General features: G+C 36.9%; 2 protein-coding genes across 3 annotated transcripts in view; both read right to left on the bottom strand.

The window, feature by feature from the left end:
* Positions 1-1,926: 1,926 nt before the first annotated feature.
* Positions 1,927-4,818, bottom strand: dpm1 (dolichyl-phosphate mannosyltransferase subunit 1, catalytic). The gene is made up of 9 exons (XM_039653160.2): positions 4,655-4,818; positions 4,364-4,463; positions 4,232-4,265; positions 4,083-4,159; positions 3,457-3,482; positions 3,227-3,322; positions 2,964-3,032; positions 2,749-2,863; positions 1,927-2,276 (listed from the first exon to the last, which is right to left on the bottom strand). The coding sequence occupies exons 1-9, from the start codon at positions 4,783-4,785 to the stop codon at positions 2,172-2,174; spliced, it is 753 nt and encodes a 250-aa protein (XP_039509094.1). The 5' UTR covers positions 4,786-4,818; the 3' UTR covers positions 1,927-2,171.
* A 148-nt stretch (positions 4,819-4,966) lies between these two features.
* Positions 4,967-18,262, bottom strand: part of col20a1 (collagen type XX alpha 1 chain) — a 36,323-nt gene continuing 23,027 nt past the window's right edge. Inside the window, exons 12-42 of one of the 2 annotated variants that reach the window (XM_039651545.2) lie at positions 17,627-17,756; positions 17,115-17,260; positions 16,883-17,012; positions 15,489-15,628; positions 14,858-14,984; positions 14,648-14,787; positions 14,380-14,512; positions 14,152-14,294; positions 12,863-12,992; positions 12,630-12,746; positions 12,364-12,510; positions 12,205-12,261; positions 11,846-11,884; positions 11,136-11,274; positions 10,911-11,053; positions 10,682-10,791; positions 9,828-9,986; positions 9,266-9,343; positions 9,071-9,157; positions 8,907-8,960; positions 8,249-8,344; positions 8,111-8,164; positions 7,974-8,027; positions 7,840-7,893; positions 7,678-7,749; positions 7,531-7,566; positions 7,384-7,450; positions 7,083-7,271; positions 6,923-7,000; positions 6,367-6,525; positions 4,967-6,260 (exon numbers count right to left, since the gene is read on the bottom strand). In XM_039651545.2, coding sequence (XP_039507479.2) covers positions 6,232-6,260; positions 6,367-6,525; positions 6,923-7,000; positions 7,083-7,271; positions 7,384-7,450; positions 7,531-7,566; positions 7,678-7,749; positions 7,840-7,893; positions 7,974-8,027; positions 8,111-8,164; positions 8,249-8,344; positions 8,907-8,960; positions 9,071-9,157; positions 9,266-9,343; positions 9,828-9,986; positions 10,682-10,791; positions 10,911-11,053; positions 11,136-11,274; positions 11,846-11,884; positions 12,205-12,261; positions 12,364-12,510; positions 12,630-12,746; positions 12,863-12,992; positions 14,152-14,294; positions 14,380-14,512; positions 14,648-14,787; positions 14,858-14,984; positions 15,489-15,628; positions 16,883-17,012; positions 17,115-17,260; positions 17,627-17,756 — 3,237 coding nt within the window. In that variant the 3' untranslated portion in view covers positions 4,967-6,231. The remainder of the gene's footprint in view (positions 6,261-6,366; positions 6,526-6,922; positions 7,001-7,082; positions 7,272-7,383; positions 7,451-7,530; positions 7,567-7,677; positions 7,750-7,839; positions 7,894-7,973; positions 8,028-8,110; positions 8,165-8,248; positions 8,345-8,906; positions 8,961-9,070; positions 9,158-9,265; positions 9,344-9,827; positions 9,987-10,681; positions 10,792-10,910; positions 11,054-11,135; positions 11,275-11,845; positions 11,885-12,204; positions 12,262-12,363; positions 12,511-12,629; positions 12,747-12,862; positions 12,993-14,151; positions 14,295-14,379; positions 14,513-14,647; positions 14,788-14,857; positions 14,985-15,488; positions 15,629-16,882; positions 17,013-17,114; positions 17,261-17,626; positions 17,757-18,262) is intronic. The other variant, XM_089124309.1, reaches the window with a different exon arrangement.

Here is an 18,262-nt window from a genome sequence, read left to right as displayed (position 1 = left end):
CCCCGTGGTGGTGGCAGCAGAAAGCTCATCCAGAGCAATTGCTTACATTACAGAAGTTTGGGGTGTCAGACTCATTTGGGACTGAACACTCTAAACCCAGATGGGAGAAAATCATTCTTTTTGGATATGTCATATGATAGTGTAGACACTGGCAGTATCCCATCATAGTATGATGCCTATGGTTTTGACACTGTGACATTGACTCATGTGTGGAATTCAGTGCATAATACAGCCTTATTTTCCAGTTTGATCAGAAAGTTAAAAGTATTGTACAAATATTATACATCCAGATAATTGTCCAAATACATTGCATAAGCAAAGTAATTTAGCAACATTAAAGGTTTCAGGAAATTCATCTTTATAGCCACTCATAAAAGTACAACATTCGTTCTTAAGGGTTTTGCCAGGCTGTATAAAAAACAAATAAATTAAATAAAAACATTAAACAATCCAAAAGGCTATTTTTCAGAGCAATGCAATAGAAGTATTTTGGGCTCACCAAAGAACCTTTAGAGAACATTTGTTAAAATCACAATTTTTTTTCTGTGAAGAACAATTTACAGGGCTCCAGGGCTACTTTTTTAATATATTATTTATTTAATGTTTTTTTACTAAGAGTACTGTAGCCCCTTAGTGAAAATTTTAGGAAAATTTACAACATGTAAATTACAACCTGCAACATAATTTGCTTTATGCACAGCTGCTCTACTTCCTGAACATAAGCCAGCTCCTTGTTTCCTGTCTGCCATTATTGGCCAAACTTGATTAATTCAGGTGTGTCTGATTATTGTTGCCATGACTACTGAGGCCAGGCACACCTGAATTAATCAATTTGTCCAATAATGGCGGACAGGAAACAAGGAGCTGGCTTAAGTTCAGGAAGTAGTGCAGCTGTGCATAAAGCCAATTATTCACATTTAAAGCTTTGAAGTGCTGGAAAAGTTATGTGAAGCTCTTGAAAGTTCTTGAAAAGTGCTTGAATTTTACACTCAAAAGGTTGCACAAACCCTGAAATTGATTAATGTAAAAACACTATGGGCCCTATCATATACCAGACGCGACCCAAGTGTTTTTTATTTTCTAGTTTAAGCCTGACGCAGTTATCATTTTCACATCCGAAGTTTAAACGGCAAAAACATTTGCACCCATGGCATTGTTGTTGACGCGTTGTTATTTTGAGGCAAATAAAATAGACTGCACCATTGACCAACTGAAACCTGGTCTTAAGTCAAAAACGCAATATTTTTTTGTTATTTAAAGTTAGTAACGCGCTTATTAAACACATAGGGATGTGCAGCAGCACACAAACATGCCAAAAATTAAAAATAAAAGGATTACAATATAAAAGATTACTATTGTTTACATAAAGATATGGTGGAATCTGGCATTACCCGTAGATGGTCTATAAAGATTGCGCTTTAGACCATGTGCTTAGATCATTAAAATAGGGCCCCATATTTGTCACAATACCATGGTTACAGTTATGGTCAGTGCATGTAATCAGTTACTACTAGATCTGGATTTGTAATGTGGATTACGTAATCAGATTCCAAAAATTAAGTATTTGTAATTAGACGGTATTATATTTTAAAATACTCATCATCAGACAAGTTACTTTTTACTAGCACAGTTTTGTCCCGCTTTCTTTTCTTTTTTTGAAATGGCAGCTCTTTTATTAGTTGGTCTACGTGATCGCACCTTAGTTGCAGCAGCAGGAAAAAATGCCTGGAGCCTTGTTTTAATAATCTAAAGAACCTTTTTCTACTACAAAGAAACTTTTGTGCAATGGAAAAACTCCATGGATGTAAAAAAGTTCTTTGTGGAAGAATCCCAACCAAGAAGCTTTTTAAAGAGTATAGCCAAGAAAATACAGTGTATATAAAATAAGCCTTAGCACTTTTGACTCCAGAAAAAAAGCCAGCTCCCTCAATTTGGTCCTTTTTTATTAAAATGTTGTTTTTTTGAACATTTTAATTTTGCATTTAGAATATAGTCTATTGATTAACCAAAATAAATGAAAAATGGAAGGTGGCAAATCCAAGCAATCCAAAAGCTACTGCAGCCTGATATCCTCAAAACGAGCTAATTATGAGGAAAGCATGAATTTTCGATTCACAACAGTGATCAGTACTGATCATACATCACTAAACAAAATCAAATGAGGTCAAAGGTCATGTAGTGGCAAAAAGAGTGAGCAGTCCTTTCAGGAAGGAGACGATTTCATTTCCACCTAATTTGGACTCCCCATAAACACGATCCACAAAAGAAATAGGAACCTGTGTAATATACAGACAAGACCATTTTCAGACCCATAAAATAAAGCACTCTGATACTACATGAAATAAACTTAGCTTGAAAGTATAAATGCATACAATGTAATTTAGTTTAGTATAACACAGTAATAGTTCACAGTAATAACAGACTTATTGTAAATGCATTATCTAAAAACATTTAGACCCGGTTTCACAGACAGGGCTTAGATTAAGCCAGGGTTAAGCCTGTGGTTATTTAGGACATTTAAGTAGCTTTTCAAACGTACCTTAGGAAAAAAAAAAACATTAGTGGTGTGCTTCTTGAGACAAAAAATATAGATATATCAGTGCAAGTTGTTTTCAGTGAAAACAGGTCAAACATGCATTTTAATCTAGGACTACACCTTGTCTGTGAAACCAGGGTTTTTTATTTTAATAACAACAAAATTATAGGAAATTCAGAATGTGAGCTGATGTGTCAGAGATGTGTGCTGACCTCCCCAACTGTATAGCCCAGTTGTCTCGCACGGACAATCATCTCCATCTGGAACACATAGCCTTTCGAAACACACTGCTCTACTAGTTTTTCAAGAACCTCTTTCTTATAAAGCCTGAAACACACAATAGGAGGCAGTAATACAATCATTTAATATAAAAAAAAACATGTTTAAAAAAATAATAATAATAATTCATTTATTAACATGCACTTACCTAAAACTCCCTGTGAGATCAGATGCTCCTGGTCTGAGCAGCACTTGTGAGATAAAGTTTGCCCCACGACTAAAAATAAAATTAGGTAAAATAATCACCACAACAAAAGTAAGTAATCTAGTGCCATAAAATCCATTAAACATGAACATTGATGTGTGACAGAATGTGTGTATAAGTGGCAGTAATAAACGATATGACAGTTTCAAAATGATGAGACATTTCTAATATATTTGGCAATTATAACAACATTTCCAGCCAAATACCTGATGAGTTTCCGGCGCAGATCCCATCCATACACACCACCGTCTCCTCTGTACCTTGTGCCGGACACCAGGTCAAACCCTCCCTCTTTCTGTTTTCTGATCGAAGAACAAATCCTTGTAAGTGGCTGCTATACAAGTGTATGTGATAATGCTATTATATCAAAACTACAATGAGCAGATAAAGTATTTTAACAGCAGAACCATAAGGTAATAGAAAGGAAATGACTTACGCAATGAACTGTGGGATAAACTTTGGCTGTGAGAGAGAGAGAAAAATAAATAAATAAATCACCCATTGTACGTAAACCCTCCCGAAGATTTCACTATGATTAAACAAATGATTTATTTAAATCTACGAAAATACCAGTAAACTTGCTTGAAGCAATCCAAAACCTTCTGACAAATCAATTTTCAAGACATTTTTAGTGGTTCTAATAATTAATTAATATTCAAACAAAACTGCTAAGGAGCCATTCAGGCAAAATTTTTGAACCACTTTGATTCTAAAGGAAGCACATTTCTGCTACATAAAAAAAAGAGAAAAGATTTGATAGATAAATCATAACTGACAAAATAAAATCATTTTGTTATGCGATTAAAAAGTCTTGTCATAATTACAACTGAAATTATTTTTGTCTTCACAATGACTTTTTATCTCATAATGAGGACTAATTAGTATCTCATAAATACATATTTTTATGTCATAATTTAATTATAATTTACCAAAACATTTTGTACATGTGTGTGTGTGTGGCAGAAATGGGTTTCCTAACATTATATAAATTAAATATTACTCACTATACCAGGATTATTTACTATAAGAGGTACAAAACGGTATCGATCGAGGGATACTTACATGATGTGAGAGATCTGCATCCATAATGATAACGAAGTTTCCTGACGCATGTTTAATGCCGTGGATGTAAGCCGTTCCTGAAATAACATGAACTTAAGTCAGGCTATCTATCTCTAAAAGAGGTAACATTATTATATGAGCCGATTTACCTAATCCCAGTTTTTGTGCTCGCGGTCTCAGGAGCTAAAACCAAGAGATATGACATATTTTCATGATTTCTTTTAACATTCGACGAGCTGTCAATCATGTGGAGTGTGTTATTATTATTATGCACAACTCACAAGCTTGTCAGCGCCGTATATCTTCTGCAGCTGCTCGGCGATCTGTAGTGTTCCGTCTGGACTACCATCATCAATGACTATAATCTCGTAGTTGAAGCCACTGCATTAAAACATGGTGATTTGAATAAGAATGCTCCTTTTGAAAATAAATGTCTTTTCTTCTCAGGGACTCTAATCAGGTGATAATGTTGTGTGATATCTGTGACAGCTCATCAGAAGGACTTCTACAATCTGACAAGTGGTTGTTTTCCGGTTCTTGCCCATCACAACAATACAATTTAATTATGTTACCTCTCGCCGAAGTACTTCACCAGCAGCCACACAATCAATGGGAGGTTTTCTCGCTCGTTGTAGGTTGGCAGCAAAACAGAATATTTGTCAGACTGCTCCCGGGTCTTCGCATTGCCTCTCCGGCTCGCCATGTTGGCGTCTACAAAATAAACACCGGATGTTTACATCAGATACGCTGTCCGTGGAAATCCATACCTCATTTCTTTGGTTCCGGAGCAAATAGTGTGCGTGAAAAGCATCGAACAAAGATGTTGTACAATTTTACAAAAGTAATGTCGTGAAATACAATTCATAATAGAATTCATTTAGGCATAAATGTTTAAATTTTTAATTTGCAGTTAAGTTCTGTTGGATACACTTTACATTGGGAATGGATACTGTCTTGTGAGTTTTTACGAAATCAATACTGTACGAAGTTGTAAGCAAAATGTTACAAATACGAATTAAATATACAGCATTTAATAGTAATTAACCCTTTGAGGGGCACACACAGTTAAAAACAATAATGGAAAAAATAGTTCTTTGCAGTTTGTACAACTTTGCACTGACATAGTCATTTACACTGAAATAAAAGGCTTTCCTCCTGAAATACTCATCGATTTTGTGCTATGTTGATTTGATCGGTTAAGCATGTCATTTGAAGATATATTACAATAGTATATATATATATATGCTTGCCAATAAAAGTTCATGAAATGATCTTACATGTTATGAATGTTTTTTCACTACTGCTTGCATACTAAAATTATGCTTGTGAAAATGGTATTTTGTAAAGAGCAGTGATAACTAGTTATTTTGTCTGGAACCAAGATGAATGCCAAACAGTAACTTTCATTGACAGCATGATAGGTCTGTGAATCAACTTTTTGATCTTTAACAGTTTCATTTCATACAGGTTTACATAAACATGTATTAGCAAAAACAAAAGACCATTTCACTTAGTATAATCCTATAAAATATTATGTATGAACAGCACTTCTGCATATGTAAAAGACAATTAATATAATATCACAGTGTATTTCATATTAACAGATGTATTGCTCTTGCAAAATATTTCTTATTTAAAAAAAAAAAAACACCTGAAAGAGATCAAGAAACTGGAATGGAAAATATTGAAAGTAATATGCCTTCAACAATATACATTTAAAACACAAATAATGCATTAAATACAATAAAATAAACAAAGTAAAACAGTTGAAACATTCTTAGTGCGGATATTGTTCAATAACAAACTAGTTCCTCATCTGGGTACCAAAATGTCTGTCTCTGTAAAATAGAGTCTGAGTGTGTTGTGAGTTCTTCTGTCCTGAATAAATAGTTTTGCACATGAATCTGCAGTTGTGTCGTAGCAGCAGATCACGTTGAATATTGGGTAACACAGACAGGGTCAAGGATGATCAGTGCTTTGGTGGTCTCAGAATGGGTGTATTGAGCTGAGATCAGCTACCACCTTGAGAAAGTGTCCATCAAAAGGCACATTCAAAGTCAACGTCTGGCAGAATCACTTTATCTATTATGTCACCCAATGTCCTTCTACAAAGGAGGATTCTGCAGTGCTGAAGTAAAAACGTTTCAACTCAAGGCTGATATCCGAGGTATGGATCCTCTGAAAAAAATGATGAAAACAGACAATTCGTCAGCTCCAAACAGACTCATAGGTCAAACATAAGCTTACACTGTTTTTCACGGTGGTCATGATGACATTTCTTCACCTGCAGCCGGGGGTCCTTGATAACATCCACTGTTGTCACATACACCAGGGGGTCCGATTTCACCTCGCTGACCAGAAGCTCCTGGAATACCTGGAAGTCCTGTTTTACCATCCTCCCCTTTGGGACCTGGTTCCCCTGTTTTAGCTTCACCTGGAGGTCCTTGTGAAGTAGAAAAAAATAGTGGTGCAATTAACACTTCACAAACCATTACAAAGACATAATTTGGGTTTGTGCAGAAGCAAAAGTATGTAAAACAACAAGACCTATTTTCAGAAAAGCATAAGTTGGGGGTCAGTAACATTCACCACAGAATCCAGAAAAACATTTATCCCGGTTTATCCATCCATTTATCTAACAGACCAAATGATAGTGGAAGTCTTTATATCTTAAACAATTGTGCCTCTCGGGTAAATTTATCTTGTCTTAAAAAACAATTTGGTGCAGTGTTTTTGACACTTTTGGTACAGGAAACTTATACATGATGATAAAAATGATGACGACCCCAGTAAACAATTTTACCAACACAATTGTGCAAAACACAAATATATTTCAATACCTGCAAAACCCTTTATTCCCTGTGGTCCCACCATATTTGGTCCCGGAGACCCCTTCTCACCCTGCATACCTCTGCGTCCTTGAAGTTAATCACAGAATTGAGTATGTCATTTAAATTCAAAATGTAGAGTCTGCCTAATAAAGAAAGTATCGAGGCTTACCCTGCTCACCAGGGTACCCAAGTTTCCCAGGCTCCCCTCTGCTTCCTTGTCGACCTTGAGGGCCTCGGGGTCCAGGTGACCCTCTTCCCCCTGGTATACCAGGCTCTCCTGGTGGCGCTACTGGTTCCTGGATGGGCACTGGCTTCCGATTCATCTCATTCAGAAAAGCATCCAACTTTAGCACTTCATCTAGAACACAATTAATTATTAACTTATAATTAAAATGCAGTTACCAAAGCCAAATTCTGCATTTACTGTACTCTGATTGAATTAAAACGGATGTAGCCAGTGTACTACATACTGTGCACAAGCTTTTCACAGGCCTGTGTAACAAGCTGGTAGATCATGGTGAGAGACTGTGGCTCGCCCTAATAAACAGAAGATTCAATCAAATGTAATCATCTGTTTTAAGGTTTGCAAATAGCACACATGTCATTTTGCAACCTACCTTCTCTCCTCTCTCACCCTTACTTCCAGAAAGACCCTGTGAAAGAAAAAAAAATAATGTGGTATTAAATATTAACCATTTTATCCTTTTTTCTGTATTGGCTAGATAATGTGGATCAAGGACATAAAGAGTAATTGAGTTTCTCACGGTGGGCCCTACAGGACCTAGTGGCCCTCTCTCTCCCACTGGCCCTGGATGACCAGGCATACCCTGGAAACCCTACAAAAGTGTAAACATGGATGTAAAATAGAGTGCAATAAAAGCATGCATTTGATACTCAATGAATGCATATCGGTAAGGCTGTCTTACTCTTGGTCCTGTGATTCCTGGGCTGCCAATGTTACCCTCCACTCCTCTGATCCCCTGTGGGAAATTTATAGACAGAAAGATGAATGACAGACTAAACATTTCAAATAACAGCCTTGAGTCATACAGAGACTTGCCTTAGGACCAGGGATGCCCTCTTCACCTTTCGGACCAGGAGGCCCTGGTAAACCCTGTGAACACAAAGTGAAGAAAGAGTGAGATATACCTGAACACTTATAATACGATTAGCTACAACCATGGCCTAAAAGCTTACCTGACTCCCAGGCCTTCCAATGTCTCCTTTTTCCCCTCTTGCTCCTGGTGGACCCTTATATAGACAAAGAGAGAGTTTTAATCAGTTCCAAATGCTCATATGCATCACCTCTTCTCTGTAGAACAAGTGTAGACATACCACTTTGCCCATTACAGTTATCCCTCGTGGACCAGCAGGACCAAGAGTACCAAAGCCGCCTTCAGGGCCCGGTTTACCAGGTGGGCCCACCTCACCCTGAAGAGATGCAGAAAATGAAAGAGACATACAGTTCAAAAGAAATTGACACTTTTATTAAGCAAATATGGATTGAATTGATTAAAACTAACAGGAAAGACATTTATGTTTATTTTACAAAATATTTTTGGGTCAAATTAATGTTCTTTTGAATTTTTAATCATCTTAGTGTCCACAACAATATTACATTTTAAATTATAAAACTGAAAATCACAAAATCTGGATATTAGAATGATTTCTGAAGGATCATGTGATACTGAAGACTGGAGTAATGATGTAGAAAATTCAACTTTGCCATCACAGGAATAAATTAAAGAAATAAAAAAAATATTCAAAAAGAAAACAGAAATTTAAAATTTAAAAAAAATTCACAATATTTCAGATTGAACTGTTTTGATCAAATAAACGCTGCCTTGGTGATCATGAGTGACTTCTTTCAAACATCTTACACACCCCAAACATTTTGATTGGTAGTGTATAATAGTCCAATATCAGTAATAAGAAAAAGTGGTGGTGTGGGTTGTAGGTTCAAACCCCACCAAGTCTATGTGAGTTGCCGTACCTTTTGGCCCAACTCTCCCTTTTCTCCCTTCTCCCCACGAGGGCCAGGTCTCCCCTGAAAACAGGCATATCATAACACTATTAATTATCATAACACTAATTATTCCAACCAACTATTAAAATGATTACACAAGTCGGTTTTAAAATGCAGCTTTGTAGTCTCACAGGTGGCCCGATGTCTCCAGGTGCTCCAGGGATGTCGGTGGTGCAGGTGCAAGCATAAGCGGGAGCTGGACAGCTCTCCTCGTCTCTCTAGAGAACAGCGAGTGAAGCAACTTTAAGGAATCCGGGCGGCACTACATAAAGTAAGTCAGTGCCATCCATATTTAGATGTTAACTCAACCTAGATTGATTGTGTACCTGTGAGGGCAGATCACAGCAGCTGTCTTCTGATGCCCAAGTAGTGTTGCACACGATCTCAAAGGACTGCAGCTGAAACTAGAGAAAAACACAATGCACATGGCTTTAATATGTGTGTTATATTTGGGATCAGCAAGATGTTTTTTTAAAGAATTTTTAATGTAACTTTTTTTTAATTAAATAAAATGATCAAATAAAAAATAAGATATATGAAGATATATCAAATATGAATAATTAAGTTTCAAATAAATGCTGTCTTTTGAACTTTTGATTCATCAGAGAAATAATGAAAACATGAATAGCGAATCACAGGAATAAATTACATTTATAAATATTTTTAAATAGAAAAATGTATTTAAAATTGTAATAATGTTTCACAATATTACGGTCTTTATTTTTGATCAAATAAATGCAGCCTTGGTGAGTTCTTTCAAAAACATTTGTAAAAATCTTACAGACCCCAAATTTTGGACGGTAGTGTACTGTACTGTTTGTATATTTTTATGTATCATATTTGAATTTGAAGTGACCAGTATGCTTGTGGTCATGAAGTGAGACTCACAGACGCAGATCCGCTGTGAGGTCCACGTGTCCTCACTAGTTTGCCCAGCATCTCAAAGCCATCAGTAGGCAAAGTTCCCAAGGGACGCGCGGGCCTCTCACCAACCCGCTGGCAGTCTACAGACAGTGATACGCTCACCTGACTGACTGACAAATGGATCTGCCCATCAAATCAGATAAAGAGGGAAAAAGAATCAGTGGCAGCTTTAGTTTTTCTTCCCTTACTAAAAGACTCTTCTCCAAGTCCCTTAAACCATTTCTGACCAATCCTACCTAGAAACATTTTTAAGGAGGATCAGTGTGTTTGGACAGTTTTTAAACACAATTTTGTTGAAATCCTTCAAAAAAACAGGAAAGATGGGATGCTTATAATCTGAAAGGATATAAGATTAATTTTTTTCCCCTAAACTTTCAAATGTAGCTTTTCTCTTTTTTGTTGCTGTTGTTCACAAGCGTTTGCCTCCATTCTGATCTCAAGTTATTGTTCAAAGGTGCATTAAGTGATTTCTGAGAAAAGCTGTTAAAAGTGGATGGGACCGAGCACCAAAACACTCATATAGCGTACACACTCATGAGGGGGGAGGGGCCTGTGTTACATAGTGTGTTTCTGAATTTGGGGACAGAGATATACAAATTTTGGTGTGATTTGTTTTGGTGATTTCAAATATCTAAAAAAAAAAATCTCAGAAATCGATTACTCCACCTTTAATTTAAAAACATATTATTATATTTATAATATATATATATATATATATATATATATATACAAAAAATATCCAAAATGTTAGATACCAGTGGGACATGCTATTAAGCTTGTCTGACTGAGCATCGGAAACCAGTAACTTTCACACTAACCTTATGAAAACTGCCGTAGAAAACCGAGTGGACTTGTGGCTGGTCAAAGGTCAGTTTCTGTATCTCTCCTCTGTAGTCCAGACTGAAATACAGCAGAAGCTTCTTCTCAGCTAAATAGCAGAACAGAGAAGAAGGATCTAATGAATTTGACTAGGGATTCAAAAATTCAATAGTCTGGCTTGAATTCAAACCAATCTTGAATTTATCTACAAAATGTCTAGGAGCTTACGGTCCAGCACTACCCCCATCTTGGGCTGGAAGTCATTGTCCGTGAGCTGCCAGAGGGCGAAGGGTTCCCGGGGTGAATCCTGCAAGAGCCTAAAGGCTATGCTGATGGTGTGTTCTGGAGAAAATCCAGCCGGGTGGATAAAGCTGAGATAGACACGCAGGGTGTGAGCGGGGACTGCAGGGTGTAACTGGGCTGTTTAATGAAATGTGTGTTTGTGTTTCTTACCCTGTGCTCTGGGTCAGCTGTACGTCTCTATAGAGGGTGTAACTGGGCAAGGTGCTGAAGATGAAAGGTTCAGCTGACACACCCTCAATAGTAGAGTGAGCTCTCGGAGTTAGACCGAATGCTTCCATCATGTTGAAACCTAGAAAACACATGTACATACACACACAAATTCAGGTTTTCTTACAGTTCAGGGTAAAACACCAAGGATGGCCAGTTAACTTAAGTTAGTATGAGAATGTTAATGAATATATTGATAGAGTTTCCTGTAAAAACAATGAAAATAACTATAATTTCCAGCTAATTTTATTTGTAAAGAAAATGTAACATTTAATCAAATTTAAATTAAATAATGTTAAAAAATACTTTATTTTAAGATAAATATCAAGTGCAAAAATTACATTAAAATATTAAAAGTATTTAGGTTTTTAAACAAAATATTATACTAATCAATTAATTGAAAAAAGTTATATTAAAATGAGAAATTAAAAAAATATTGCACCTAAAAATACTGGCCTTTCTGGGCAAACAGACAAAACCTTACAGTTGAGCCCTGCATTAGCATAATATTGCTCTCTAAGAAAGGCAGTAGGCTAAATATTGGTTGTTGAGATAAAAAAGTTAAGGTCATAAATTTGATTATCACGAAATGCATGAATTGATTATATGTACACCTAAAAATCAATGCAAGAATGCAAAAAATAGGAATATACCTTTAATCACATGATTTCTGACTGTCATCTCAGGACACACTGAGAAAGAAAGAAAGAAAGCATGTTATGTTTTAAGAAGCTGTTTTATTACCAAAACAACATATAGACCTGTTTACACCAAAAGTGAAGCAGAAAATCAAAGCGAATTGCTTTCGTTACATCTGCATACAGTAAGTTTACAAAGGTGGATTGATAAAGAACAATCCACTCACCAAAGAAAAATAGCCATATTCCAATGTCAAATTAATTGGTTTAATATGAATAAATCAAAAAGCTATGCATTCTTTATATTCAAAATCTTCTTTGCACTGAATATTCATGAAAATATTTCTTTAGTATAAATTGCCCTTAACTCTTACCTTCTCTTTGTATGGGATGCAGACGAGGAGGAACCTGAATTCTCACCGGAGCAGTTGCTTGATGAGAGAATTACACGATGTTACCATTGAGCAAAAAAAAAAAAAAACATCAGTTCTTTTTTTTTTTTGGCTGAAATATGTCTCAAACTGGATTCTGACCTGTGGGGTGAAGGATGGTAACAGCAGTGCCCTCTACTGTTCCCAGACGGGAGTGCACACTGATGCGGTACACCGTTTCAGACTGCAGCTCAGAGAAACAGTGACTGCTGCTAGTGGCATCTACTATCTCCTCCTTAGTCTGTTTATCTGAGTGCAAACGTACAGAGTGAGAAATAAACGACACAAAGCAAACTGCCTGTTCTGCAAGTTTTCCACACACATACAAAACAAAAAAGGTTCATGATGGTTCATTTCAGAGCTGGTACCTCTGAGGGCCTGGACGACTATGCGATAACCACTGACTGCTGGTACGGGCCTCCAGGACACGCAAATACTGGAGTGGTCAGACCGCACCACACTCACGCTGCTCACCCGTAGGCTGGCTGGTTGTGCGGAGAAGCACATAGGAGATTGAATACAAGACACTGTCTAGCAGTGCAGTTTGAAGTACTTGGTCAGTACACACTAGATACTGTATTGATGTGTGTGTGTGTCTCACTGGTTTTCCCCTGGGCTGAGGCACTGCCGCCCTCTCTGCTGCGGTACTCGGCAGTCACCAGCACACTGTAACGAGTGTCAGGCTGCAGATTCTGCAGCAGGACGCGCCTAGAGCTGCCTGGCAATGACACCTATTAAAAATAACCAACATGACAACATTACACCACTCCATATTTATAACACAACAAATTAAGATATAGCGAGAACCTCCAGGGTTGTTAATCTTATTTTGAATTTTGTTTTAATCTCTATTTTCTAAATCAATTTATCCTTTGGTTGATTGAACTTATTCATTATTTGTTTCTATTTTTTCATGATTTCTCACTATATGACTTTTTTATTTTTTAGTATTTTAGGGCTCCAAAAGTTAGTTAAGTTCCTAATGTCCTAATATATAAGATATACACACACTATCATTCAAAGTTGGGGTTGGTAAAGTAGAGTTAACATATCGGTAAGATTGTTTTTGAAAGAGGTTTTTTATTCTCACCAAGGCTCCATTTATTTGATTAAAAATACAGTAAAAAAACAGTAATAATGTGAAACATTATTACTATTTTCAAATAACTGTTTTTTTATATATATTTTAGTTTTTTATTCTTATTTTTTTATTTTTTTTATATATTATGTTTTTTAAAGTAATTTATTCCTGTGATGGCAAAGCTGAGTTTTCAACATCACTACTACATGGTACACTGGCCCTATCATACACCCGGCACAGCGCAGCACCAGGCAAGTGTATTTTTTTTTTCTAGTTTCAGAAATTATCATCTTCACGCCCTTTGATCATATTAATATAGAAGTATTACTTTCTTTTTCTTTTTTAAAAATCTTACAGACCCCAAACTTTTGAACTCCATATCAGGATGTGTTGTAAGATTTCATAATATACAGTATACAGTTAATTTGAGGTCATTATTTTATTCATTTGAGTGTCACTAATTTTTTTTTTTTTCAATTATATTTTTTATTTGTATTTCACTTATAAATGTTTTAATTTAGTTGTTGAGAACTAGATCTTTACATTGTCTGAAGAAAATATGAATGGTGTTTGGCCATTCAGAAGTCATAGTCAGGCCATTGCTATGTGGTTACTCAGGCAATGTAAGTGGTTTTAAGTGCCTTTAGTGAATGGTTGCTATATTGTTCTGAGTGGTTGCTATAATAGCGCACCACAAATCTCTATAACAGCAGGTCCCTCGTTATGGACTCCATATTGCATGTTGAAGGAGAGAAGGCAATTCAAAGGTTATACAAAATAAAATGTTTCACACTTCTAAAAGCACTCACTGTGTTCTCCCTCGTATCCCCATTGATGGGAGTGTATGACACACGGTACTGAAGCACATGGGCGTTGGGGTGAACCCAGGTGACCAGCATACTGACTGCCGTCTCCTCTGAGATGGATAAACTGCTCGGACCACCTCCAGACACTAAAGCGGCACAAAAAAAAATGCAACAAAGTTATTTATGTATTGTAGTCAAAGTGTTTCTTATAATATGTGTTTATATACTTACAGGTGCTGTATCGTATGGCCACAGCCTCACTCTGAGCCCCATCAGCATATAATGCAGAGAGTGAAATCTGATATTCCTTATCTTCCTCAACCTCTTCCAAGATTGCCCCCTCACTCTCTCCATCTACTGTCAGCTGGAATATACCCATGAATTACCATCTATTACCAAATTACTCTTGCCTCTTGCTAAATTCAGGTAGTCTTCAAAGCTATTTCAATCAGTATTGACTGCACACACATAACACTGAAGTGCAAGAGTTGGAGCGAACCTGCCTGAGGTCTCCTCCATTGAGGGAGATCCATTTGATGAGATAAGAGACCACATCATCCGCCGCGGCTTCCCATCGCACCGTTATGTCACTGCCGGAGAAGTTAGTGACTCTCAGATCTGAGGGAGCCGGGACCCTCACTGAAATATCAAAGAGCATTTAAGCAACAATCTTGAGTCAAAAAATGAAACAAAAATGTGTGTTACTTACAGGTAGTGACATTGGCTGTGACAGGAGTGGACAGGCCCTTTTCATAGAGTGACTGGACTGATACCAGATATCTGGAGAGGGAAGACAGATTTTGCAGCAACACTGTGTTCACACCTTTGACCTCCACCTGAGAAACAGAGAGAATGAGTATATACAGTACACTACAGCTCAAAAGCTTGGGTTTGGCACATTTTGCTTTGAAAGAGGTATTTTATGCTCACTAAGGCTGCAATTATTTGATCAAAAATACAGTAAAATCGGTAATATTGTGAAATGTTATTACAATTTGAAATAACGGTGTTGTAATTTCAGCATCATTACTCCAGTCTTCAGTCACATGATCCTTTAGAAATCTTTCTAATATGCTGGTTTTGTGCTCAAGAAACATTTCTTGTCGAAACTGAAATGGAAATCTTTTGTAACAATATGAGTCTTTACTCTCACTTTTGACCAATTTAATGCATTCTTGCTGAATAATAATAATAATACAAAACTCTCTTACAAAAAAAATCTTACTGACCACAAACTATTAAACAGTTTAGTCTGTACTGGTGTTAGTAATACATGACAAGAAAGAAAGACTCAAAGCTGTTTTGCACATCAGAACAAGAGACTTTTAGGATGTGATCACCTGTTTGACATCACTGCCGTGATTGGTGCTGTAGATGATGCGGTGGGCAGGAACATCGACAGCTCCAGGGACCCATGTGACCTTCAGAGTGCTATGACTGACCATGGGAAATTGCAAACTGAGAGGAGAAGGCAATGGGACTGAAACAAACAGACAGACGAGAGAAAGAAAAGAGGGAATGAGCAAAAGATAGAGGGAGAGGTCTGCATTTCCATGTGATTCCTGCAGGACGTAATTCAAATTGGTGCAGCATGGGACGATACTTCTGAGTTGGAGGTGGGAATCAGTTCTCAGTTTTCTGTACTGGTGGTAATTCCCATTTGATACATTTTTGTAAATTGTTCATTTCAACAAACTGTTTCAAAATGATTCTTTTATGTCAATCACCAAAGGTCCTCTTTACAAAAGAGCGTTCAGCATTTGTTTCCATAACAAAAACAGTTGATGTAGAAATCTTACCACCAAATAAAGTTTTACAGTTTTCATTTCCAAGTTTCATTTTTTGTCTACCTTTGAAAAACAAAAATGGTTAATGTAGTCGACTGGTTGTCAATACAATTATTTTCCTTAATGACAGAAATGAAGGCAATGTGCAGTTTTCTCTTCTTTTCTTCTCTTATGACATTATTAAAGGGATAGTTCACCCAAAGATGTCATCATTTACTCATCCATAATTTGGAGGATTTACTTTATGGAGGATGATTAGATATTTCTTTTAATTTTATTATCATCTTGCATTTACTTTGCTCAAATAACGCTGGCAGCCAGGTAACAGACAAGTGACCAATCCTGAGTGGCGATGTCACAACACAAACTCTACCAGCACAGTAAGCCAATCGTGCTGGGAAAATCCGGGCCGAGAAAAGAATGTAATCGTGCCATGCCGAACCAAACTCATACACTATGAAAATATAACTGGAACTGGTCCTCTACAGTTTTTAGATGGGGTGGTGATGGCACAGTGGATAAGACACATGCCTTTGGTGTGAGGGACCCAGGTTCGAATCCACTACATTTTTTAACCCCTAGTTGCTCCAGAGGTGAGCGACCTCTGACATGTGTAGCAATTTTAAGTGGCTTTGAATAAAAACATCAGCTAAATGAATAAATGTATATGTAATAAATATAGATCCGTTTGGTTCTAAATATTTCTCAAAATATTTTATGTTTCACAAAAGAAAAGAGAGTCATACAGGTTTGGATTGACATGATGGTGAGTAAATGTTGATGTAATTTAACTTTTTATAAAAATATCTGTATGTCACACATAGGAAAACACCATATTTGTGACACCCTGACAAAAAAAATGTCATTGCGGGAAGCGGATAAAAGTTTGTAATCAGGAAAATCAGTTCTCATTTCTACGTAAATGCTGATAATGAATCGATCTTTACTTGTGGTTCCGATGGCTGTGATCGGGTCACTAGGGTCCTCATCATACAAAGCATAAAGTGTGACAGAGTAATCTGTGGATGGCATCAGATCCACTAACTCCACATCCGTCTGAGCAGGTCCAAACTTCACCTGGCACAAAAAACAAGAGCACAGGAAAGGCATCAAACCAATGTAGCATAATTAGAAACCCTGAACCACATGGTCAGATATCCCAGGATTCCAGACTCACACCTCTTTGGCATCATCAGGCTCTCCATCATTAAGGGCTGAGTATAAGGCCATGTACTGTGTGGCTCCTGCGGCTGGTTGCCAGCGCACCCGCAGACTGCTGGGGGAGGAGGCGGTGACCTCTAGAGCTTCAGGTATCGCCAATGGTACTTTAAAAAGGAGAGCATTTAATTAAACCATACAAACATGAGCAAAAAAGTTTTAGAAAAACTAGTATGAATTTTTATAATGACTTTAATGTACTTGAGTTGCATAAACTACACAAGTTTGATGAAACCTGATGATCATGTTCTCCAGAATGATTTGAGATGATCCAGAGTAGCTTCAGTAGAAGAAAGCATATCTGACCGAATGTTCAAACACTCACATGATCAATGCCACAGATTTTTCTAATTCATTTTTATCAAACATTTCCTCATTATTTCTATGTTTTGAAGCCTAGATTTTCAATGTGGTCTTGGAACAGCATATGTAAGGAAATGTTATGAATGAGCATTTTCAATGCTGAAACTCACATGTGGTGAAGGTGCCTCTGAGAGCAGAGCCCACATTGTTCTCATAGATGGGGAAGATGGACAGGTGGTACTGTGTCTGTGAGGACAGTCCTGTCAGCAATACAGTGGAGTCCGTTCCATTCACCACCACCTGAGATCAATCAACAACATGACTTAGCGTGACCATATTTTGATTACTGAAAACCACTCGGCCCGGCAAACAGATACTCAAATGATACTCGAAGTTTACTCAAAGATGCCTTATTAATTTCATTACATTTAAAGTAGGCTATGCCTCCTCTGTATGGATAGAAAATGGTTATATTACAAGACACAAATTCAGATAGGCTTCTCAAAGGTTACTTAACGCATTTTATTATGACAGTTTTCAAAAATAATGAATATTGAATGAAATAAAGTCTCTTCTGTATTAGAAAAATAAATATATAATTAATAAATAGCTAAAAGAATTGCCAAAAAATAGCTCACAAATTTACAAAAACAATATATTTATATATTTAGTTTTCTGAATACAATTATAACCACAGCAGAGACAATGTCCTGTAGGTGGCGCCAACAAACCAACCTTTCCTCGATTCCTGGCGCTCCAAAGACAAAATAAACACTGCCATCTGATACAAGAAACTACAGCTTTTA

This window comes from Pimephales promelas, chromosome 20 (genome assembly GCF_988280905.1).
Source record: "Pimephales promelas chromosome 20, fPimPro1.hap1.1, whole genome shotgun sequence".
In the NCBI taxonomy this organism is placed as follows: domain Eukaryota; kingdom Metazoa; phylum Chordata; class Actinopteri; order Cypriniformes; family Leuciscidae; genus Pimephales; species Pimephales promelas.
The sequence above is the reverse complement of the archived record's forward strand: the minus strand, read 5'-3'. Positions and strand labels throughout refer to the sequence as shown.